This window comes from Python bivittatus, unplaced genomic scaffold, assembly GCF_059951505.1.
Source record: "Python bivittatus isolate LINGU-HERP-01145 unplaced genomic scaffold, Pbiv_v1 ctg000850_np1212, whole genome shotgun sequence".
Taxonomy (NCBI): domain Eukaryota; kingdom Metazoa; phylum Chordata; class Lepidosauria; order Squamata; family Pythonidae; genus Python; species Python bivittatus.
This window is the reverse complement of record NW_028277112.1, coordinates 50,816,315-50,839,705: the sequence shown is the minus strand read 5'-3', so window position 1 is coordinate 50,839,705 and position 23,391 is coordinate 50,816,315. Positions and strand designations below refer to the sequence as shown.

General features: G+C 42.3%; 4 protein-coding genes across 4 annotated transcripts; 1 reads left to right on the top strand and 3 right to left on the bottom strand.

The window, feature by feature from the left end:
- Positions 1–4,037: 4,037 nt before the first annotated feature.
- On the bottom strand, positions 4,038–4,649 carry LOC148213835 (interferon kappa-like). Its single transcript, XM_088130201.1, has one exon. The coding sequence runs from the start codon at positions 4,647–4,649 to the stop codon at positions 4,038–4,040; it is 612 nt and encodes a 203-aa protein (XP_087986327.1).
- Positions 4,650–5,420: 771 nt separating this feature from the next.
- On the bottom strand, positions 5,421–9,456 carry LOC148213834 (interferon alpha-8-like). Its single transcript, XM_088130200.1, has 3 exons — positions 8,862–9,456; positions 6,024–6,100; positions 5,421–5,759 (listed from the first exon to the last, which is right to left on the bottom strand). The coding sequence occupies exons 1-3, from the start codon at positions 9,454–9,456 to the stop codon at positions 5,421–5,423; spliced, it is 1,011 nt and encodes a 336-aa protein (XP_087986326.1).
- Positions 9,457–10,237: 781 nt separating this feature from the next.
- On the bottom strand, positions 10,238–14,570 carry LOC148213833 (interferon alpha-8-like). Its single transcript, XM_088130199.1, has 2 exons — positions 13,976–14,570; positions 10,238–10,446 (listed from the first exon to the last, which is right to left on the bottom strand). The coding sequence occupies exons 1-2, from the start codon at positions 14,568–14,570 to the stop codon at positions 10,238–10,240; spliced, it is 804 nt and encodes a 267-aa protein (XP_087986325.1).
- Positions 14,571–22,232: 7,662 nt separating this feature from the next.
- On the top strand, positions 22,233–22,835 carry LOC112540279 (interferon alpha-2-like). The gene has a single exon (XM_025164607.2). The coding sequence runs from the start codon at positions 22,233–22,235 to the stop codon at positions 22,833–22,835; it is 603 nt and encodes a 200-aa protein (XP_025020375.2).
- Positions 22,836–23,391: the final 556 nt, after the last annotated feature.

Below are 23,391 nucleotides of genomic sequence, written 5' to 3'. Positions count from 1 at the left end.
TTCCACAGACAGTGTATGTTTTAAAAGACCATACAGATGGAAAGTGCTATTCAGAGAGCTGGCCAGTTTTGGAAGACTGAAAGTAAGTTTTCTATGTATTTCTTGAGGAATTGCCATTATGGAGAAGGTGGTCTTGAGTCTGAAAATGAAAAACGGTTGAGATTCCACCCCATCTTGCAGTTTCTGCTGACATATGTATTTGGACTGGGTATTTCCCCTGCCCTTCATCTTACAGGGAGTCCTTGGATTACAACCACCCATGGCGCCCTACATCCCACCTGCAGCCCCAGCCTACCCACCCGTGACCCCTTGTCAACCTGCCCACACACCCTAGGCCCACCATTGCCCCCGCCAACCCATCTGCATTCCACAGCACTCTCCAGCAGGCCCCTCCAACCCGCCAGTGGCCGAACCTGACTTAGACCATTCGTTCAGTCACCGGTCGATATTATGATGGTGCTGAAAAATGGGCTTACGACCGTAACCGAAGTTAAAGCCATTGCAGTGCCTCTGAGGTCACTTGATCAAAATTGAGGCACTGGGCAGCCCGCCCACACTTACGACCACAGAGGTGCTGCAAGTCCCCCCACCGGCCTCTCTCCCCCCTCCCCCACTCTACGCCTTTTTGGCTGCCTTGCAGAGAACGGGCGCACTATTTAGAGAAGGAAGGGCAGAGAATGAGGTCTTCCGACGCCCCGCGAGAACAGGGCTCCTGCCGTTCTCCCAATACGTTCCCATTGTTGCGAGGCCTGGGGAAGACCGGAAGGTTTCCGAGAGATCCCAAGAGGAGGCATGCGATTTGGAGAAGAAATGGCACAAGCAGCTGAATGAGATGCATGAGACAGTAACTGCCGATGAGCTTTTTGGAGCGATCCTTTGGAATCTCTTCCATCCTTTAAAATGTCTTGGTATTTATACTTTCGGGGGTTAACTTTTCGTTTCTTCAGCGCGATCTACATACATTTTGGAGGACTAACTACCAAAAGCTGAACTTTTAACTGCAGTGAAATTTAGTATGTTAGGTAAGCCTTCGTCAGCATGGATGGAATTTAACATCGTAAAGTTTGGAGGACTAACTACCAAAATTTGAACTTTTAATTCCAGTTAAAACTAGTATGTTATGAAAGGCTTTGTCAAAACGTATGGGACTTAGCGTCATACATTTTGGAGGAGTACCTACCACAATTTGAACTTTTATTTGCAATGAAAACTAGTACCTTATTTAGGCCTTCATCAACATTTATGGCACTTATCATCACAAACTTTGGAGGATTAACTACCAAAAGCTGAACTCCTAATTGTAGTAAAAACGAATATGTTATGTACGGCTTCATGAAAATTTGAAGTTTTAATTGCAATGAAAACTAATATCTTATTTAACCCTTCTTCAACATTTGTGGCACTTAACATCAGGACTTTTGGAGGATGAACCACCGACAGCTGAACTTTTAATTGCAATGAAAACTAATAGGTTATGTCAACTTTATGGAATTTAACAGCAGAAATTTTGGAGGACTATCTATCCAAACTTCAACTTGGAATTGCGATGAGAACTCTCATCTTAATCCCCAGTCCAATCCAATATGGAAATCCCTTAAGGAGTCCTCACCCCAGGCCAATTCAGCATGGCTTTGCCCGAAGATAAGATCTATGTGTTGGTGGATTTCCTTAATAACTATTTTTGCAGTGTCCCCCTGGGATTCCTCATCCACGTTCATCAACGTTTCTTCACTGGCTTCAAGTGAGAAAGGTGGGGTGTCCCTGATAAATTGTAGGGGAATGGTTGACCCCATAAAACGGCTTAGAAGATTGAAGTTGCCCTGGTTGGCTTCTTGTAGCTTGCTCTAAAGTTGGTTACCATTCCGAGATCAGCTCTCGCCAAAAGGCATCCGTAGGCAAATATAAAGACACCAAGCCTTCACGATCATAGTGGAGATGAATGAGACAGTAACTGCTGATTAGCTTTTTGAAATGATCCTTTGGAATCTTTTTTAATCTTTTAAAATGTCTGGGTATTTATACTTTCAGGGATTAAGTTTTCCGTTTTTCAGTGTGGAATACATAAATTTTGGAGAACTAACTACCGAAAGGTGAATTTTAATTCCAATGAAAACTAGTGTCTTACGTAAGGCTTTGTGAGTTTTATGCCACTGAACATCATAAATTTGGACTGTCTACCCAAACTTCAACTTGGAATTGCGGTGAGAACTCTTATGTTACGTAAGCCTTTCTCAATGTTTATGGCATCTCTCCCGTCATAAATTTTGGGCAACTAGCTACCGGATGTTTAACTTTTAATTGCAATATAAACCAGTGTTTTATATAAACCTTCATCAAAATGTATTTCATTTACATCAATTCTGGAGGACTAACTACCTACAATTTAAATTTTAATTACAATTACAATTAGTGTTTTGCCTAAGCCTTAATCAAATGTTTTCCCGTTATTTTGAAGGAACTGCTGCGATGGCGACTGCCCAGATAACAAAAAGTCTTGGTCCTGAACCTAACATTACCTGTGACACAATTTATTGGGGCGAGGCTCAACACAACAGTGAGGTCGCCCACATCTACCACCCTGGATAGCAGCTGGCATCATGTCAAAACCCATTACCCGTGATGCCAAGCACACGCCACGCCCCACGGGCCCACAGTGGTAATTCATATTGGGCCATAATTGAAAACGTGATCCAGCAAAGGATCACACAGAGACAGTTAATCTCCTGCCAGCAACCGCATTGATACAAAAGGCTCCCGATTATACTACGTGGCGTAAAGCACGACGAGAACACGTAAACGCCTGAAAGGTAAAACGAAGTTGTGCCGTAAGATACCATAAGCCAAATTAACCAGAAACCCTTTAAAGACAACCCCTTTTGATTTGTACTGCCAAAATATACCGGGTGACCGGGGTGGCAAGGGATGTAGAGCGCAGGGTGGCAGGGCAGCGGGGGCTGCGGAGAGCAGGGCGGTGGGGGCAGTGGAGTGGAGGGTGGGTGGAGGGCATGTTGGCCAAAAGGGCAGCGATTTGGGGGAGCCAAGTGGTGGGGGGAAGCTGGAGTGAAGCCTGCAGCCCAAAATGCAGGTGGGCTGCCCATCACCCACATTTCGATCCCTGATCTTGGGTGCCCCGCAGTGGCCGTCACTCCAAGGACCGGGCATAAGTCCCATTTGTTCACCGCTGGATTTACTTTGGAATGTCGCTGAGTCAATGGTCATTAAGCCAGGTCTATCTATCACGTTCAATCGTTGAAGCAGAAAACATACCATAGATCGATCGTGTTTAATAAATAGATCATTTTTTGAAAACTTTACAAAGCTATCCAATATATAACGTTAAACATATAAATATAAATATTAATTTATAAGCACTTAACAATCGTATTCACCACAGCACTGATAGTAATCATAAAAAATAATGATAGCAGCCGTTTGCCTTGCTTTTCCTTCAATGCTAGCTCAGTGAGCATCAAAAGTCTCCATGTTCCCATGGAACGGGCAGGTGCTCACCAAATGGAATGACCATTTTGAATAAATAAAATGTCCACAATAAATTAAATTAGTTCCTGTGAGGAAGTTTGTAGTCCTTTTGGGTAAGGAACGAATGCAGGAAGTAATGGAGTTGAAACAGAAAAGCCGACGTCTCCACTGCAGAGAACTTCTCAGTGAAAGCTGAACGATTTCACTTTGCTCCTTCTGTTGCGTCACTGAGGGAAAATCAGCCTAGGAGGAAAAGGAGAAGTGGTTACAGCTTTCTACTAATTCTGACCACTTTTCAGATACGAAGCACCTGAGGAGAGATTGCCAGCGTTCTTATTTCAGACCAAACCGAACTACAGTAAATATTACTACATTGTAAGCGGACTAATTTAAGTGACAGAATGATTGATGTCTTACATTTATGGCTTTGAGGTTTGCGTACATGTCACTAATCAGAATTATGATAGCATTTAAACATTTTATTAAATGCCGTATATGCCGGAGAGACATAGTATGAAGCTCCCCCCCCAACCCCTTTTCGCTCTAAACAATTGTTTTCAGAAACAGGCAATACCTTTCAAGGGGATCCTTCGGATGAAGCGATTAATCAGCTCAAAACAGTCCTTCACCTGGATCTGGACAATCTCCCAGGCACACAAGCTGTACTGCTTATTTTTCAAGAAGTCGCTGAGCCTTTGGAAGTATCGTTTGACTCTCAGCCTGGTGAGCTGCAGTTTCTGATCCCTTGGAGAGGTGGCGACTCCGTCCATCTCTGCGTTCCCACAAGTTTCCAGCAGCTGAATCTGCTGATCCAGTCCAACCTGGAAATCTCTCAAGGAGTCCTCACCCCAGGCCAGTTCAGCACGGCTTTGCTGGAAGACGAGGTCTATCTGTTGGAGGATTTCCTTAATCGCTGTTTTTGCATTGTCCACCTGGGATTCTTCATCCATGTTCATCAAAGTTTCTTCACTGGCTTCAAGGGAGAAATCGGTGATGTCCCTGATACATTGCAGGGGAATGGTGGATCCCATGTGACGGCTTAGTAGATTGAAGTTGCCCTGGTTGGCTTCTTGCAGCTTGCTCGGAAGTCGGTGACAGTTCTGAGATGAGATTTTGCCAAAGAAGAGCACCCCCAGGCAAACAGAGAGACACCAAGCCTTCTGGATCATGGTGGAGATGAAGGAGGCAGCAAGTGGTGATCAGCTCTTTGCAAAGATCCTCTGGAATCTGTTGCATCTTTCAAGACGTCTTGGTATTTATACCTTGAAGAATTGAACCTTTCTTTTTTCAGTATGGTCTAGAGGCCTCTGATTTTCACTTTTTGCTTCCACAGACAGTGTATGTTTTAAAAGACCATACAGATGGAAAGTGCTATTCAGAGAGCTGGCCAGTTTTGGAAGACTGAAAGTAAGTTTTCTATGTATTTCTTGAGGAATTGCCGTTATGGAGAAGGTGGTCTTGAGTCTGAAAATGAAAAACGGTTGAGATTCCACCCCATCTTGCAGTTTCTGCTGACATATGTATTTGGACTGGGTATTTCCCCTGCCCTTCATCTTACAGGGAGTCCTTGGATTACAACCACCCATGGCGCCCTACATCCCACCTGCAGCCCCAGCCTACCCACCCGTGACCCCTTGTCAACCTGCCCACACACCCTAGGCCCACCATTGCCCCCGCCAACCCATCTGCATTCCACAGCACTCTCCAGCAGGCCCCTCCAACCCGCCAGTGGCCGAACCTGACTTAGACCATTCGTTCAGTCACCGGTCGATATTATGATGGTGCTGAAAAATGGGGTTACGACCGTAACCGAAATTAAAGCCATTGCAGTGCCTCTGAGGTCACTTGATCAAAATTGAGGCACTGGGCAGACCGCCCACACTTACGACCACAGAGGTGCTGCAAGTCCCCCCACCTGCCTCTCTCCCCCCTCCCCCACTCTACGCCTTTTTGGCTGCCTTGCAGAGAACGGGCGCACTATTTAGAGAAGGAAGGGCAGAGAATGAGGTCTTCCGACGCCCCGCGAGAACGGGGCTCCTGCCGTTCTCCCAATACGTTCCCATTGTTGCGAGGCCTGGGGAAGACCGGAAGGTTTCCGTGAGATCCCAAGAAGGAGGCATGCGATTTGGAGAAGAAATGGCACAAGGAGCTGAATGAGATGCATGAGACAGTAACTGCCGATTAGCTTTTTGGACCCATCCTTTGGAATCTCTTCCATCCTTTAAAATGTCTTGGTATTTATACTTTCGGGGGTTAACTTTTCGTTTCTTCAGCGCGATCTACATACATTTTGGAGGACTAACTACCAAAAGCTGAACTTTTAACTGCAGTGAAATTTAGTATGTTAGGTAAGCCTTCGTCAGCATGGATGGAATTTAACATCGTAAAGTTTGGAGGACTAACTACCAAAATTTGAACTTTTAATTCCAGTGAAAACTAGTATGTTATGAAAGGCTTTGTCAAAACGTATGGGACTTAGCGTCATACATTTTGGAGGAGTACCTACCACAATTTGAACTTTTATTTGCAATGAAAACTAGTACCTTATTTAGGCCTTCATCAACATTTATGGCACTTATCATCACAAACTTTGGAGGATTAACTACCAAAAGCTGAACTCCTAATTGTAGTAAAAACGAATATGTTATGTACGGCTTCATGAAAATTTGAAGTTTTAATTGCAATGAAAACTAATATCTTATTTAACCCTTCTTCAACATTTGTGGCACTTAACATCAGGACTTTTGGAGGATGAACCACCGACAGCTGAACTTTTAATTGCAATGAAAACTAATAGGTTATGTCAACTTTATGGAATTTAACAGCAGAAATTTTGGAGGACTATCTATCCAAACTTCAACTTGGAATTGCGATGAGAACTCTCATCTTAATCCCCAGTCCAATCCAATATGGAAATCCCTTAAGGAGTCCTCACCCCAGGCCAATTCAGCATGGCTTTGCCCGAAGATAAGATCTATGTGTTGGTGGATTTCCTTAATAACTATTTTTGCAGTGTCCCCCTGGGATTCCTCATCCACGTTCATCCACGTTTCTTCACTGGCTTCAAGTGAGAAAGGTGGGGTGTCCCTGATAAATTGTAGGGGAATGGTTGACCCCATAAAACGGCTTAGAAGATTGAAGTTGCCCTGGTTGGCTTCTTGTAGCTTGCTCTAAAGTTGGTTACCATTCCGAGATCAGCTCTCGCCAAAAGGCATCCGTAGGCAAATATAAAGACACCAAGCCTTCACGATCATAGTGGAGATGAATGAGACAGTAACTGCTGATTAGCTTTTTGAAATGATCCTTTGGAATCTTTTTTAATCTTTTAAAATGTCTGGGTATTTATACTTTCAGGGATTAAGTTTTCCGTTTTTCAGTGTGGAATACATAAATTTTGGAGAACTAACTACCGAAAGGTGAATTTTAATTCCAATGAAAACTAGTGTCTTACGTAAGGCTTTGTGAGTTTTATGCCACTGAACATCATAAATTTGGACTGTCTACCCAAACTTCAACTTGGAATTGCGGTGAGAACTCTTATGTTACGTAAGCCTTTCTCAATGTTTATGGCATCTCTCCCGTCATAAATTTTGGGCAACTAGCTACCGGATGTTTAACTTTTAATTGCAATATAAACCAGTGTTTTATATAAACCTTCATCAAAATGTATTTCATTTACATCAATTCTGGAGGACTAACTACCTACAATTTAAATTTTAATTACAATTACAATTAGTGTTTTGCCTAAGCCTTAATCAAATGTTTTCCCGTTATTTTGAAGGAACTGCTGCGATGGCGACTGCCCAGATAACAAAAAGTCTTGGTCCTGAACCTAACATTACCTGTGACACAATTTATTGGGGCGAGGCTCAACACAACAGTGAGGTCGCCCACATCTACCACCCTGGATAGCAGCTGGCATCATGTCAAAACCCATTACCCGTGATGCCAAGCACACGCCACGCCCCACGGGCCCACAGTGGTAATTCATATTGGGCCATAATTGAAAACGTGATCCAGCAAAGGATCACACAGAGACAGTTAATCTCCTGCCAGCAACCGCATTGATACAAAAGGCTCCCGATTATACTACGTGGCGTAAAGCACGACGAGAACACGTAAACGCCTGAAAGGTAAAACGAAGTTGTGCCGTAAGATACCATAAGCCAAATTAACCAGAAACCCTTTAAAGACAACCCCTTTTGATTTGTACTGCCAAAATATGCCGGGTGACCGGGGTGGCAAGGGACGTAGAGCGCAGGGTGGCAGGGCAGCTGGGGCTGCGGAGAGCAGGGCGGTGGGGGCAGTGGAGTGGAGGGTGGGTGGAGGGCATGTTGGCCAAAAGGGCAGCGATTTGGGGGAGCCAAGTGGTGGGGGGAAGCTGGAGTGAAGCCTGCAGCCCAAAATGCAGGTGGGCTGCCCATCACCCACATTTCGATCCCTGATCTTGGGTGCCCCGCAGTGGCCGTCACTCCAAGGACCGGGCATAAGTCCCATTTGTTCACCGCTGGATTTACTTTGGAATGTCGCTGAGTGAATGGTCATTAAGCCAGGTCTATCTATAACGTTCAATCGTTGAAGCAGAAAACATACCATAGATCGATCGTGTTTAATAAATAGATCATTTTTTGAAAAACTTTACAAAGCTATCCAATATATAACGTTAAACATATAAATATAAATATTAATTTATAAGCACTTAACAATCGTATTCACCACAGCACTGATAGTAATCATAAAAAATAATGATAGCAGCCGTTTGCCTTGCTTTTCCTTCAATGCTAGCTCAGTGAGCATCAAAAGTCTCCATGTTCCCATGGAACGGGCAGGTGCTCACCAAATGGAATGACCATTTTGAATAAATAAAATGTCCACAATAAATTAAATTAGTTCCTGTGAGGAAGTTTGTAGTCCTTTTGGGTAAGGAACGAATGCAGGAAGTAATGGAGTTGAAACAGAAAAGCCGACGTCTCCACTGCAGAGAACTTCTCAGTGAAAGCTGAACGATTTCACTTTGCTCCTTCTGTTGCGTCACTGAGGGAAAATCAGCCTAGGAGGAAAAGGAGAAGTGGTTACAGCTTTCTACTAATTCTGACCACTTTTCAGATACGAAGCACCTGAGGAGAGATTGCCAGCGTTCTTATTTCAGACCAAACCGAACTACAGTATATATTACTACATTGTAAGCGGACTAATTTAAGTGACAGAATGATTGATGTCTTACATTTATGGCTTTGAGGTTTGCGTACATGTCACTAATCAGAATTATGATAGCATTTAAACATTTTATTAAATGCCGTATATGCCGGAGAGACATAGTATGAAGCTCCCCCCCCAACCCCTTTTCGCTCTAAACAATTGTTTTCAGAAACAGGCAATACCTTTCAAGGGGATCCTTCGGATGAAGCGATTAATCAGCTCAAAACAGTCCTTCACCTGGATCTGGACAATCTCCCAGGCACACAAGCTGTACTGCTTATTTTTCAAGAAGTCGCTGAGCCTTTGGAAGTATCGTTTGACTCTCAGCCTGGTGAGCTGCAGTTTCTGATCCTTTGGAGAGGTGGCGACTCCGTCCATCTCTGCGTTCCCACAAGTTTCCAGCAGCTGAATCTGCTGATCCAGTCCAACCTGGAAATCTCTCAAGGAGTCCTCACCCCAGGCCAGTTCAGCACGGCTTTGCTGGAAGACGAGGTCTATCTGTTGGAGGATTTCCTTAATCGCTGTTTTTGCATTGTCCACCTGGGATTCTTCATCCATGTTCATCAAAGTTTCTTCACTGGCTTCAAGGGAGAAATCGGTGATGTCCCTGATACATTGCAGGGGAATGGTGGATCCCATGTGACGGCTTAGTAGATTGAAGTTGCCCTGGTTGGCTTCTTGCAGCTTGCTCGGAAGTCGGTGACAGTTCTGAGATGAGATTTTGCCAAAGAAGAGCACCCCCAGGCAAACAGAGAGACACCAAGCCTTCTGGATCATGGTGGAGATGAAGGAGGCAGCAAGTGGTGATCAGCTCTTTGCAAAGATCCTCTGGAATCTGTTGCATCTTTCAAGACGTCTTGGTATTTATACCTTGAAGAATTGAACCTTTCTTTTTTCAGTATGGTCTAGAGGCCTCTGATTTTCACTTTTTGCTTCCACAGACAGTGTATGTTTTAAAAGATCATACAGATGGAAAGTGCTATTCAGAGAGCTGGCCAGTTTTGGAAAACTGAAAGTAAGTTTTCTATGTATTTCTTGAGGAATTGCCGTTATGGAGAAGGTGGTCTTGAGTCTGAAAATGAAAAACGGTTGAGATTCCACCCCATCTTGCAGTTTCTGCTGACATATGTATTTGGACTGGGTATTTCCCCTGCCCTTCATCTTACAGGGAGTCCTTGGATTACAACCACTCGTTCGGCGACCCATGGCGCCCTACATCCCACCTGCAGCCCCAGCCTACCCACCCGTGACCCCTTGTCAACCTGCCCACACACCCTAGGCCCACCATTGCCCCCGCCAACCCATCTGCATTCCACAGCACTCTCCAGCAGGCCCCTCCAACCCGCCAGTGGCCGAACCTGACTTAGACCATTCGTTCAGTCACCGGTCGATATTATGATGGTGCTGAAAAATGGGCTTACGACCGTAACCGAAGTTAAAGCCATTGCAGTGCCTCTGAGGTCACTTGATCAAAATTGAGGCACTGGGCAGCCCGCCCACACTTACGACCACAGAGGTGCTGCAAGTCCCCCCACCGGCCTCTCTCCCCCTCCCCACTCTACGCCTTTTTGGCTGCCTTGCAGAGAACGGGCGCACTATTTAGAGAAGGAAGGGCAGAGAATGAGGTCTTCCGACGCCCCGCGAGAACGGGGCTCCTGCCGTTCTCCCAATACGTTCCCATTGTTGCGAGGCCTGGGGAAGACCGGAAGGTTTCCGAGAGATCCCAAGAAGGAGGCATGCGATTTGGAGAAGAAATGGCACAAGCAGCTGAATGAGATGAATGAGACAGTAACTGCCGATTAGCTTTTGGAGCCATCCTTTGGAATCTCTTCCATCCTTTAAAATGTCTTGGTATTTATACTTTCGGGGGTTAACTTTTCGTTTCTTCAGCGCGATCTACATACATTTTGGAGGACTAACTACCAAAAGCTGAACTTTTAACTGCAGTGAAATTTAGTATGTTAGGTAAGCCTTCGTCAGCATGGATGGAATTTAACATCGTAAAGTTTGGAGGACTAACTACCAAAATTTGAACTTTTAATTCCAGTTAAAACTAGTATGTTATGAAAGGCTTTGTCAAAACGTATGGGACTTAGCGTCATACATTTTGGAGGAGTACCTACCACAATTTGAACTTTTATTTGCAATGAAAACTAGTACCTTATTTAGGCCTTCATCAACATTTATGGCACTTATCATCACAAACTTTGGAGGATTAACTACCAAAAGCTGAACTCCTAATTGTAGTAAAAACGAATATGTTATGTACGGCTTCATGAAAATTTGAAGTTTTAATTGCAATGAAAACTAATATCTTATTTAACCCTTCTTCAACATTTGTGGCACTTAACATCAGGACTTTTGGAGGATGAACCACCGACAGCTGAACTTTTAATTGCAATGAAAACTAATAGGTTATGTCAACTTTATGGAATTTAACAGCAGAAATTTTGGAGGACTATCTATCCAAACTTCAACTTGGAATTGCGATGAGAACTCTCATCTTAATCCCCAGTCCAATCCAATATGGAAATCCCTTAAGGAGTCCTCACCCCAGGCCAATTCAGCATGGCTTTGCCCGAAGATAAGATCTATGTGTTGGTGGATTTCCTTAATAACTATTTTTGCAGTGTCCCCCTGGGATTCCTCATCCACGTTCATCCACGTTTCTTCACTGGCTTCAAGTGAGAAAGGTGGGGTGTCCCTGATAAATTGCAGGGGAATGGTTGACCCCATAAAACGGCTTAGAAGATTGAAGTTGCCCTGGTTGGCTTCTTGTAGCTTGCTCTAAAGTTGGTTACCATTCCGAGATCAGCTCTCGCCAAAAGGCATCCGTAGGCAAATATAAAGACACCAAGCCTTCACGATCATAGTGGAGATGAATGAGACAGTAACTGCTGATTAGCTTTTTGAAATGATCCTTTGGAATCTTTTTAATCTTTTAAAATGTCTGGGTATTTATACTTTCAGGGATTAAGTTTTCCGTTTTTCAGTGTGGAATACATAAATTTTGGAGAACTAACTACCGAAAGGTGAATTTTAATTCCAATGAAAACTAGTATCTGACGTCAGCCTTCATCAACATTTCCAGTAGATAACGTCATATGTTTTGGAGGACTAACTACCGAGAGTTGAACATCTAATTGCAATAAACATTAGTATGCTATGTAAGGCTTTGTCGACCTCTATGGCATTCAACATCGTAAATTTTGGAGGACTAACTAGCAGAAGCTTAACTTTTAATGGCAGTGAGATTTAGTATGTTACGTAAGCCTTGTCAGCAGGTATGGAATTTAACATCGTAAAGTCTGGAGCACGAACTCCCAAAATTTGAACTTGTAGTTACAATGAAAACTAGTGTCTTACGTAAGGCTTTGTGAGTTTTATGCCACTGAACATCATAAATTTGGACTGTCTACCCAAACTTCAACTTGGAATTGCGGTGAGAACTCTTATGTTACGTAAGCCTTTCTCAATGTTTATGGCATCTCTCCCGTCATAAATTTTGGGCAACTAGCTACCGGATGTTTAACTTTTAATTGCAATATAAACCAGTGTTTTATATAAACCTTCATCAAAATGTATTTCATTTACATCAATTCTGGAGGACTAACTACCTACAATTTAAATTTTAATTACAATTACAATTAGTGTTTTGCCTAAGCCTTAATCAAATGTTTTCCCGTTATTTTGAAGGAACTGCTGCGATGGCGACTGCCCAGATAACAAAAAGTCTTGGTCCTGAACCTAACATTACCTGTGACACAATTTATTGGGGCGAGGCTCAACACAACAGTGAGGTCGCCCACATCTACCACCCTGGATAGCAGCTGGCATCATGTCAAAACCCATTACCCGTGATGCCAAGCACACGCCACGCCCCACGGGCCCACAGTGGTGATTCATATTGGGCCATAATTGAAAACGTGATCCAGCAAAGGATCACACAGAGACAGTTAATCTCCTGCCAGCAACCGCATTGATACAAAAGGCTCCCGATTATACTACGTGGCGTAAAGCACGACGAGAACACGTAAACGCCTGAAAGGTAAAACGAAGTTGTGCCGTAAGATACCATAAGCCAAATTAACCAGAAACCCTTTAAAGACAACCCCTTTTGATTTGTACTGCCAAAATATGCCGGGTGACCGGGGTGGCAAGGGACGTAGAGCGCAGGGTGGCAGGGCAGCGGGGGCTGCGGAGAGCAGGGCGGTGGGGGCAGTGGAGTGGAGGGTGGGTGGAGGGCATGTTGGCCAAAAGGGCAGCGATTTGGGGGAGCCAAGTGGTGGGGGGAAGCTGGAGTGAAGCCTGCAGCCCAAAATGCAGGTGGGCTGCCCATCACCCACATTTCGATCCCTGATCTTGGGTGCCCCGCAGTGGCCGTCACTCCAAGGACCGGGCATAAGTCCCATTTGTTCACCGCTGGATTTACTTTGGAATGTCGCTGAGTCAATGGTCATTAAGCCAGGTCTATCTATAACGTTCAATCGTTGAAGCAGAAAACATACCATAGATCGATCGTGTTTAATAAATAGATCATTTTTTGAAAAACTTTACAAAGCTATCTAATAAATAACGTTAAACATATAAATATAAATATTAATTTATAAGCACTTAACAGTCGTATTCACCACAGCACTGATAGTAATCATAAAAAATAATGATAGCAGCCGTTTGCCTTGCTTTTCCTTCAATGCTAGCTCAGTGAGCATCAAAAGTCTCCATGTTCCCATGGAACGGGCAGGTGCTCACCAAATGGAATGACCATTTTGAATAAATAAAATGTCCACAATAAATTAAATTAGTTGCTGTGAGGAAGTTTGTAGTCCTTTTGGGTAAGGAACGAATGCAGGAAGTAATGGAGTTGAAACAGAAAAGCCGACGTCTCCACTGCAGAGAACTTCTCAGTGAAAGCTGAACGATTTCACTTTGCTCCTTCTGTTGCGTCACTGAGGGAAAATCAGCCTAGGAGGAAAAGGAGAAGTGGTTACAGCTTTCTACTAATTCTGACCACTTTTCAGATACGAAGCACCTGAGGAGAGATTGCCAGCGTTCTTATTTCAGACCAAACCGAACTACAGTATATATTACTACATTGTAAGCGGACTAATTTAAGTGACAGAATGATTGATGTCTTACATTTATGGCTTTGAGGTTTGCGTACATGTCACTAATCAGAATTATGATAGCATTTAAACATTTTATTAAATGCCGTATATGCCGGAGAGACATAGTATGAAGCTCCCCCCCCAACCCCTTTTCGCTCTAAACAATTGTTTTCAGAAACAGGCAATACCTTTCAAGGGGATCCTTCGGATGAAGCGATTAATCAGCTCAAAACAGTCCTTCACCTGGATCTGGACAATCTCCCAGGCACACAAGCTGTACTGCTTATTTTTCAAGAAGTCGCTGAGCCTTTGGAAGTATCGTTTGACTCTCAGCCTGGTGAGCTGCAGTTTCTGATCCCTTGGAGAGGTGGCGACTCCGTCCATCTCTGCGTTCCCACAAGTTTCCAGCAGCTGAATCTGCTGATCCAGTCCAACCTGGAAATCTCTCAAGGAGTCCTCACCCCAGGCCAGTTCAGCACGGCTTTGCTGGAAGACGAGGTCTATCTGTTGGAGGATTTCCTTAATCGCTGTTTTTGCATTGTCCACCTGGGATTCTTCATCCATGTTCATCAAAGTTTCTTCACTGGCTTCAAGGGAGAAATCGGTGATGTCCCTGATACATTGCAGGGGAATGGTGGATCCCATGTGACGGCTTAGTAGATTGAAGTTGCCCTGGTTGGCTTCTTGCAGCTTGCTCGGAAGTCGGTGACAGTTCTGAGATGAGATTTTGCCAAAGAAGAGCACCCCCAGGCAAACAGAGAGACACCAAGCCTTCTGGATCATGGTGGAGATGAAGGAGGCAGCAAGTGGTGATCAGCTCTTTGCAAAGATCCTCTGGAATCTGTTGCATCTTTCAAGACGTCTTGGTATTTATACCTTGAAGAATTGAACCTTTCTTTTTTCAGTATGGTCTAGAGGCCTCTGATTTTCACTTTTTGCTTCCACAGACAGTGTATGTTTTAAAAGATCATACAGATGGAAAGTGCTATTCAGAGAGCTGGCCAGTTTTGGAAAACTGAAAGTAAGTTTTCTATGTATTTCTTGAGGAATTGCCATTATGGAGAAGGTGGTCTTGAGTCTGAAAATGAAAAACGGTTGAGATTCCACCCCATCTTGCAGTTTCTGCTGACATATGTATTTGGACTGGGTATTTCCCCTGCCCTTCATCTTACAGGGAGTCCTTGGATTACAACCACCCATGGCGCCCTACATCCCACCTGCAGCCCCAGCCTACCCACCCGTGACCCCTTATCAACCTGCCCACACACCCTAGGCCCACCATTGCCCCCGCCAACCCATCTGCATTCCACAGCACTCTCCAGCAGGCCCCTCCAACCCGCCAGTGGCCGAACCTGACTTAGACCATTCGTTCAGTCACCGGTCGATATTATGATGGTGCTGAAAAATGGGCTTACGACCGTAACCGAAGTTAAAGCCATTGCAGTGCCTCTGAGGTCACTTGATCAAAATTGAGGCACTGGGCAGCCCGCCCACACTTACGACCACAGAGGTGCTGCAAGTCCCCCCACCGGCCTCTCTCCCCCCTCCCCCACTCTACGCCTTTTTGGCTGCCTTGCAGAGAACGGGCGCACTATTTAGAGAAGGAAGGGCAGAGAATGAGGTCTTCCGACGCCCCGCGAGAACGGGGCTCCTGCCGTTCTCCCAATACGTTCCCATTGTTGCGAGGCCTGGGGAAGACCGGAAGGTTTCCGAGAGATCCCAAGAAGGAGGCATGCGATTTGGAGAAGAAATGGCGCAAGCAGCTGAATGAGATGAATGAGACAGTAACTGCCGATGAGCTTTTTGGAGCGATCCTTTGGAATCTCTTCCATCCTTTAAAATGTCTTGGTATTTATACTTTCGGGGGTTAACTTTTCGTTTCTTCAGCGCGATCTACATACATTTTGGAGGACTAACTACCAAAAGCTGAACTTTTAACTGCAGTGAAATTTAGTATGTTAGGTAAGCCTTCGTCAGCATGGATGGAATTTAACATCGTAAAGTTTGGAGGACTAACTACCAAAATTTGAACTTTTAATTCCAGTGAAAACTAGTATGTTATGAAAGGCTTTGTCAAAACGTATGGGACTTAGCGTCATACATTTTGGAGGAGTACCTACCACAATTTGAACTTTTATTTGCAATGAAAACTAGTACCTTATTTAGGCCTTCATCAACATTTATGGCACTTATAATCACAAACTTTGGAGGACTAACTACCAAAAATTGAACTTTTAATTGCAATGAAACCTGGTATGTCACGTGAGCCTTCGTCAGCATTTATGTCATTGAACGTCACAAAGTTTGGAAGACTAACTAATGAAAGTTGACCTTTTAAGTGCAATCAAAACTAGCATTTTATACAAACCTTCATCAAAATTTAGTTCATAAATTTTTTTGGACTAGTTACTGACAGTTGAATTTTTAATTGCAAAGAAAGCTAGTATCTTACCTGAGCATTCGTCAACATGTATGAGACTTAACGTCATAAATTTTGGAGGACCAACTACCAAAAGTTGAACTTTGAATTGCAGTGAAATCTAGCATGTTATATAAGGCTTCATCAACATTAATGGCATTTTACATCATAAATTTTGAAGGACGAACTACCAAAATTTGTACTTCTAATTGTAGCAAAAACTAGTATGTTATGAAAGGCTTCAACAAAATATGAATTTTTAATTGCAATGAAAACTAGTATGTTAAGTAACTGTAACCGTGCTGCCAACTCCCTCTCTCTGTCCACACTGTACATTGCAAAAGGAGTAGTTGTTTTTATGAGTAATGTCTCCTTCCAACCCAGAGGATATCTCTTTTGTTCCTGTATATCTGTTTTATTCTTGTCTTTATCAGTGTCTTCCGGCACACCAGAATGCTGGGGTAAAAAGGAAAACAGATTAAGTCCAACTTGATGGCATCACAGTATACTGTATATTCTTTCCAAATGGGAAAAAGATCTAGGAACACCAAATGTTTCTGATAGAGTTGGTAGCAGAGTGAGGTGATTGTCCAAATAGAGCTCACTATGATTGATTTGCCAGATGACTTCCATAATCATGGTTTTATGCGTGTGTGTGTGTGTGTATATGTATTCTATACATATACAGTGTGTGCACACAGTATATATTGTATAGTATATAATATACATTATATCTTGGTGTATGTTTTATGCTTTCTTTTACTACATGGTTTTATTGAATTTGTGGTTCATTATTGATATATCCTGTCCTGAGTTGTGTGCTACGCAGGCAGCTATATAAAATGATTAAATAAATAAATAAATAAATAAATAAATAAATAAATAAATGGTAACTCAGCAGAAATAAAATCTTAATTACAAGCAAATAAAGTACAGCTATTATACAATATAGACAGAATAAAACTGACATATCTGTAAAGGAGTGAAAAAGCATTTGGTCCACTTTTGTCAGGCCTAGCCCAAGGAACTCCAAGAGACAATGCAAATTCAGTTCAGCTATGTTTATTAGCTACAACCTCTAGCAAGAATCTTCCCAGACTGAAATCCCAGTTCCCAAGTCAGCCAGCCACAACACTGTGAATTCCTCAGGGAGGTGCCACTCTCATCTTCTTGTACCTCCCATGCTCCTCCGGCGAGCTAAGAAAATGTTTTTCTCCCTGAGCGTGGCCTTCATAATTCCATTCCATCATAACTTTGTACATATTCCTTTTTTAACTTATTTGCAAACAGAATTTTTTAAAAATTAGGTCATAAAATCATGGCAGAAATAACTATTCCATGTTCTGAATGCGGTAGAAAATTTTTGATAAGAACTCATTGCCTGTGGCTCAAAATGTTCTTTGTGTGTGTAATCTATTCCAAAACAAATAGGAAACTTTTTTCTTCATTCCAGCTTAACTATCAATTAGAGATGCAATGCACGGAATTGAATTGAAGACGCCGTCAGTCCTTCCTGGAAAGCAAAACAGTTACTGTCTCTTGATCTACTTCATTTTTTGCTAAATAACCCATTCAATAAAAATAGTGAACTGCAACTTGAAATACAGAGCCTTACTCAGAAGCTGGAGGATGAAAACGAATTGGAAACAACACAATGGAGATGGGCTCCAGACACAGCCAAACCAACATTTCTCTAGCAAAGATCTCCACTTTCTGCAAATTATCCAAACTTCAAAAGTTCTCTGAACTTTTAACGTATGCCTCATCAGCAAACTGTGACACTCAGACCATGAAAGACCAACATACTAAATGAAAGCTTGTCTCAGGGATATGGATTGTCACAATTTTGCTAAAACCTCTGGTTGCAAATAAATGTATTTACTTACTAACATGCTAAATGTGGAAAAAGTGTGTATAAATTTAATCCACTTATATTGATGCCCTTATCACACAACAAAATGTAAGATATATTTATATTCTTCTGCAAGTCAATTTGCATATGCTGTTATCTATTTTCTTGTTACTGCTACTTATATGATGTCTTCAATGTTATTTATTATATATTTTCATTCAAAATGATAAATGCTCTTTGCATTAAAACAACTGTAAAAATGTGCACTCCTTTGTTTATCTTTATAGCAAGGCACTGAAAATAGTAGTCGTTAGTTTTCTCAATCTGCTGAAAAGGTGGTAAAACTTCAGTTGAATAAAAACGGTCCGTGTTGAAAATTCTGGGATTCCTCTGGGATCCCACAGCAGACAAGAAAAGCAATCAAGTTTTCTGGAGATGAGGATGGAAGGGGATTCCCTGTCTGATGAACTAACACACAGAAAATAAATGTCAAAATTTTCAGAATAGTAGAAAATGCAACAGGATATCCCATAGTGTTGTTTCTTAAACACCCAAGCATAATATGACATATATCAGGGCAAATTATTACTATCCCAAAATGGCAGACTAAAAGGACTGCCATTTTGCTCTATAACACTCTTGAGTGTTTCTTTCTTTTGTTGTTGGTGTTGTTTTGCTTTGTTACTGTCGCTTGATTTTATTCCTGATTTATACATATATATTCATATATCGATATATTATATATATTTAGTTCATAAAACAGAGAAAGAATGTGCCAACCAGGCCAACCTATAACAATACCCAATTATACATTTCTTCCCTCGGCCAACCAAGTGATGCCATCCAGGTTGGGTTGCAATGTCTGGAGTCTGGGGGTCTGGATGGGGAAGAACAGGCTTCAGCTCGACCTTGCCAAGACCAAATGGCTGTGGGTTTTGAAGGCCCCACGGAAACTTTCTATCTTTATCTCTGAATCGGGCAGCACTTCCCCAGAGAGAGCTAATGCAATTTGTGGGTCCTTCTGGACTAATGGCTCCTGCTCAAAGAACAGTGGCAGTTGTGGCTAGGACGGCCTTTGCACAGGTTTGCATTTGGCACCAACTGCTCTGTTATCAAAGTGGGAAGGAGAGAAACATGGTTTAAGTCCAAAACAAGCAGAAAGTATGCCCAAGTGGCTCAAGCAAATACCGTATTTTTCCATCAATAAGACGACAAGACGACCCCCACTTTTCCAACCCAAAATTAAGAAATCAATATTTTAAAGATAGTGCAGAACACATCTTTATTTAGTAATTAGGTAACATTGACCTGATACACTCGGTGGGAGGAGGTCCAAACCGTCTCTCTGCAGCTCTATTTCCATGCTCTTTGGCATAACTGATTACATTCAATCACGAGTGAAACTGCCGATAGCTTGTCTCTGCAAACAGACTTCCTCCAATTGGTTTGTTCAGCATCAGCTGATGTCACTTACATAAGGCTCATGATTGGAGGAAGTCTGTTTGCAGAGACAGTATGGGCAGTTTCACTCGTGATTGGAGGCTCGTGATTGGAGAAAGCCTGTTTCCAGAGACAAGCTATTTCACTCGTGATTGGAGGCTAGCAATAGGAGGAAGCCTCTTTGCAGAGACAAAGTATGGGCAGTTTTGCAACCGCGCAATTCTCTCCTCGGCTTACTTCCTTGCATAAGACGCCCTTCAATTTTTAGCGTAAGGATTTTAGAAAAAAGTATTGTCTTATAGTCGGAAAAATACGGTACCTCCCTAATTCATATGAACCTAAGAAGGGGAGGAGGAGGCAAAGCACAATCAGACTTGCAAGATTCTGTTGTTATAGCCGCTCTCAGTAAAAGTAGTCTTAGCCTTCGGGTGGAGTTGATTCTTGGACTGGTCTACCTGGTAGAGCTGATGATAGATAGATAGATAGATAGATAGATAGATAGATAGATAGATAGATAGATAGATAGTTGATAGATAGATAGATAGATAGATAGATAGATAGATAGATATAGATAGATATTGATAGGATAGATATTGATAGAGATACAGTGGTACCTCTACTTACGAATGCCCCTACTTACGAATTTTTTGAGATACGACCAGCTCCAGCCCCAAAAATTTACCTCTACTTACGAACTCGCCTCGACTTACGAACCGGATCCGCGGCCATTTTCCACCCATTCCACGTGGTCTGCGGCCATTTTCCACCCATTCCACGTGGTCTGCAGCCATTTTTCTGCCCATGCCACGTGGTCCGCGGCCGTTTTTCCACCCTGCTGCATGGTCCGCGGCCATTTTCCACCTGTTCCACATGGTTCACGGCCATTTTTCCGCCCATTCCACGTGGTCCGCGGCCATTTTCTGCCCGTTCCACGTGGTCCGCAGCCATTTTTCCGCCCCTGACATGTGGTCCGCGGCCATTTTTCTGCCCTGCCGCATGGTCAGCAGCCATTTTTCTGCCCCTGATGCATGGTTCGCAGACGCCGGAACGGATTAACGGTAATTACATTGAACCTTATGGGAAAATTTACTTTGACTTGCGACCAACTCGACTTGCGATCAGAGTCATGGAACGGATTAAGTTCGTAAGTAGAGGTACCACTGTATATGATCAATATTGATAGATGATTGATAGAGAGAGAGAGAGAGAGAGAGAGAGAGAGAGAGAGAGATAGATAGATAGATAGATAGATAGATAGATATAAATGATGAGAGAGAGAGAGATCGCTAGAGAGAAAGAGATGATGAGAGAGAGAGAGAGACAATAGAGATAGAGATAATGATGATGATGATAGATGATAGAGATAGATGATAGATTGAGATAGAGATAGAGATAGGCACACATACACAATACAGTTGAAGGCTAAGTGTCAAAGTGTGTCAGTGTGTAAAAAAGCTGCTGCTGTGAACAGGCTTTTTTATCCCAAATATTCTGTATTTTAATGTTCCTTTTTTGTGTGTGGGTATGACAATAAACTCTTTAAAATAAACTTTCAGGCAAAATGTGATTTGTTTGATTTTGCCTTGGAGCAAAATGTGCCCCAGTTACTGTGATCTATGAACCATGGTTGTGACAGAGAGTGTGGCATATCTATTTAGACTGTGTATCTGGCTGGGAAGGAATAGGCTCCAACTCAACCCTAGCCAGACAGAGTGGCTATGAATATGAGGGTACTCTGGATCTGGAGAACTTCCATTGTAAACTCTGGATGGAGTACCAATCTCATTGATTGAGTTGGTACACAAACTGGGGGGTCTTCCTAGACTTATAACTCCTGCTCGAGAAGCAGGTGGCAGCCATGGCCAGGTGGGCCTTTGCACAAATCCATCTTATGCACCAGTTGTGCCCATTCCTAGTTTGTAAGGCTCTGCTCATAGTTAGTCACTTCCTGGTTGGACTACTGCCCTTGAAAAGCATTTGGAAGCTACAGCTGATTTACAAGGTGATGGTGTGGACAATTTTGGGCACAGCTGATTATTATTATCTGGGGTCTTTTATTCTTCTTCTACTGTTCTTATATGTATGCTTTTGATTTTATACCTTGTTAGCAGCCCAGTTATTGAAGATAGGTAGCCATATAAATGTGCAGAATTAAACAAACCAACCAACCATTTTTTAAAAATATTACTGTTATTCACAATTGTTTCTACTGTTTTGGGAATGTTATCTATGTAAGATCTGCTTTGTGCGATCAGGTGAGTAAAAGAACCCTATACAATTTATCAGTAGGTGCATTCAGGGCTGTCAGAAATTATTCTACAGGGAACAGATAAATACAGAAGTCATGATATCTATCACAACACACACACACAAAAACTATTTTAAACTCATTATTTAAAAATTTAGGAACTATGAAAGACAGTTGCAAATTATTATTAATTTTCACTATTAAAACAATTTTCATTTAATTTAACTTTGGGTAAAAATGTACACATTCAACATTCAGTTTTCCTAATACTGGCCGCCTTTCAGATTGGCTTTGGGATTTCTTTGTGTGCATAAGAAGAAAACTGAAAATCATAGTACATTTGAATAAGTGGACGAACCAATTTTTTTTTTTCCAATATCCTATTGGTATAAATACAAAGATGCAGCAAATTCAGGAGCATTTTTCAGAAGAACCAGTCTTCCAGATTCTATATCTTAAACAAGACCATATCCTTTCATCTCCATTATGAACACAAAAGGTTGGCTTCTGCAAATTTGTCTAGCAATGTTCTTCACCAAAATCTCATCTCAGCACTGTGATCAACTTCACAGAAGACTACACAAAGCCAGCAAAGGAAACTTGAAACTCTTGGGTAGTAATATAAGAGCCACCATTCCCCTACAATGTATCGGAGATATTATAGACTTCTCACATGTCAATGAAGAAAATTTGATGAGCATGGATGGAGCATCCCATGAAGAGAATGCCAAGATAACAATACAAGAAATGCTCCAACAGATAGACCTCATCTTCAAGCAAGTTCATGCTGAATTGTTTTGGGATGAGAATTCCCTAAGGCAATTCCATACTGGATTGTATCAGCAAATTAAGGAACTGGAAATATGCCAAAATGCAGAGATAGGAGATGGCACCATATCCGCAAGGGATCAGAAACTACAGCTCACCAGACTGAGAGTGAAAAGATATTTTCAAAGGCTCAGTGATTACCTGAAAGATAAGAAGTACAGCTTGTGTGCCTGGGAGATAGTCCAGATCCAACTCAGGGAATGTTTCCTATTGATTAATGAACTCATCCAAAGGATTCCAACATTGTACTTCTTAAAATGACTTTTGATTAGAATTGAAGGGAAAATTAGGAAAATTTACAGTTACTTCTTACTGATATGTACACCAAATTCTTTCTTCTGTCCTCAAAAATCTCCATATGATTCTTTTGAGAAGCATTTTATGAATTACCTGAATATTATAAGTTCGACAAAAATTATGCTCATGTCATATCTGAAGACATGAATATCTTTATTAACAATCTACATTGTGGTTTTTCTGTATTCTCAGATGGGAATTAGTACACTCTTCACCCACATTCTTAAATACAGTAGTTCCCACTGAAGAGTTTAGGCTAGGAATTTTCTATTTCATCTCTGAATTGTACTCAAGGTCCCACTTATATTAGTGGGACCTTTAGATCCCACTAATATAAGCAGCTATGAAGAAGCATCCTTTTCTTGAGAAGTGATCCCACAACTCACTTGTGAACCATGTGACTATAGGATTATCAAATGGTGTCAGTGAAAAATAAACCTCCTTCTATAAAAATCCCTCATTCTAGAATTCCCCACCATTTGGAATTACAATACAGAAAATTATTTATTGTGTGGTTTCT

Bases quoted from the DNA above. Each gene is read 5' to 3' on its own strand.
- LOC148213835 (XM_088130201.1), bottom strand. From the start codon at position 4,649: ATGATCCAGAAGGCTTGGTGTCTCTCTGTTTGCCTGGGGGTGCTCTTC.
- LOC148213834 (XM_088130200.1), bottom strand. From the start codon at position 9,456: ATGATCCAGAAGGCTTGGTGTCTCTCTGTTTGCCTGGGGGTGCTCTTC. The intron at 6,101-8,861 runs GTATTGCCTGTT...TACTACAATTAG, and splicing joins CCGAAGGATCCCCTTGAAAG to GAGTTCAGCTTTTGGTAGTT. The intron at 5,760-6,023 runs GTACTAGTTTTC...AAATGTATGTAG, and splicing joins TTGATGAAGGCCTAAATAAG to ATCGCGCTGAAGAAACGAAA.
- LOC148213833 (XM_088130199.1), bottom strand. From the start codon at position 14,570: ATGATCCAGAAGGCTTGGTGTCTCTCTGTTTGCCTGGGGGTGCTCTTC. The intron at 10,447-13,975 runs GTATTGCCTGTT...CATCTCATTCAG, and splicing joins CCGAAGGATCCCCTTGAAAG to CTGCTTGTGCCATTTCTTCT.
- LOC112540279 (XM_025164607.2), top strand. From the start codon at position 22,233: ATGAACACAAAAGGTTGGCTTCTGCAAATTTGTCTAGCAATGTTCTTC.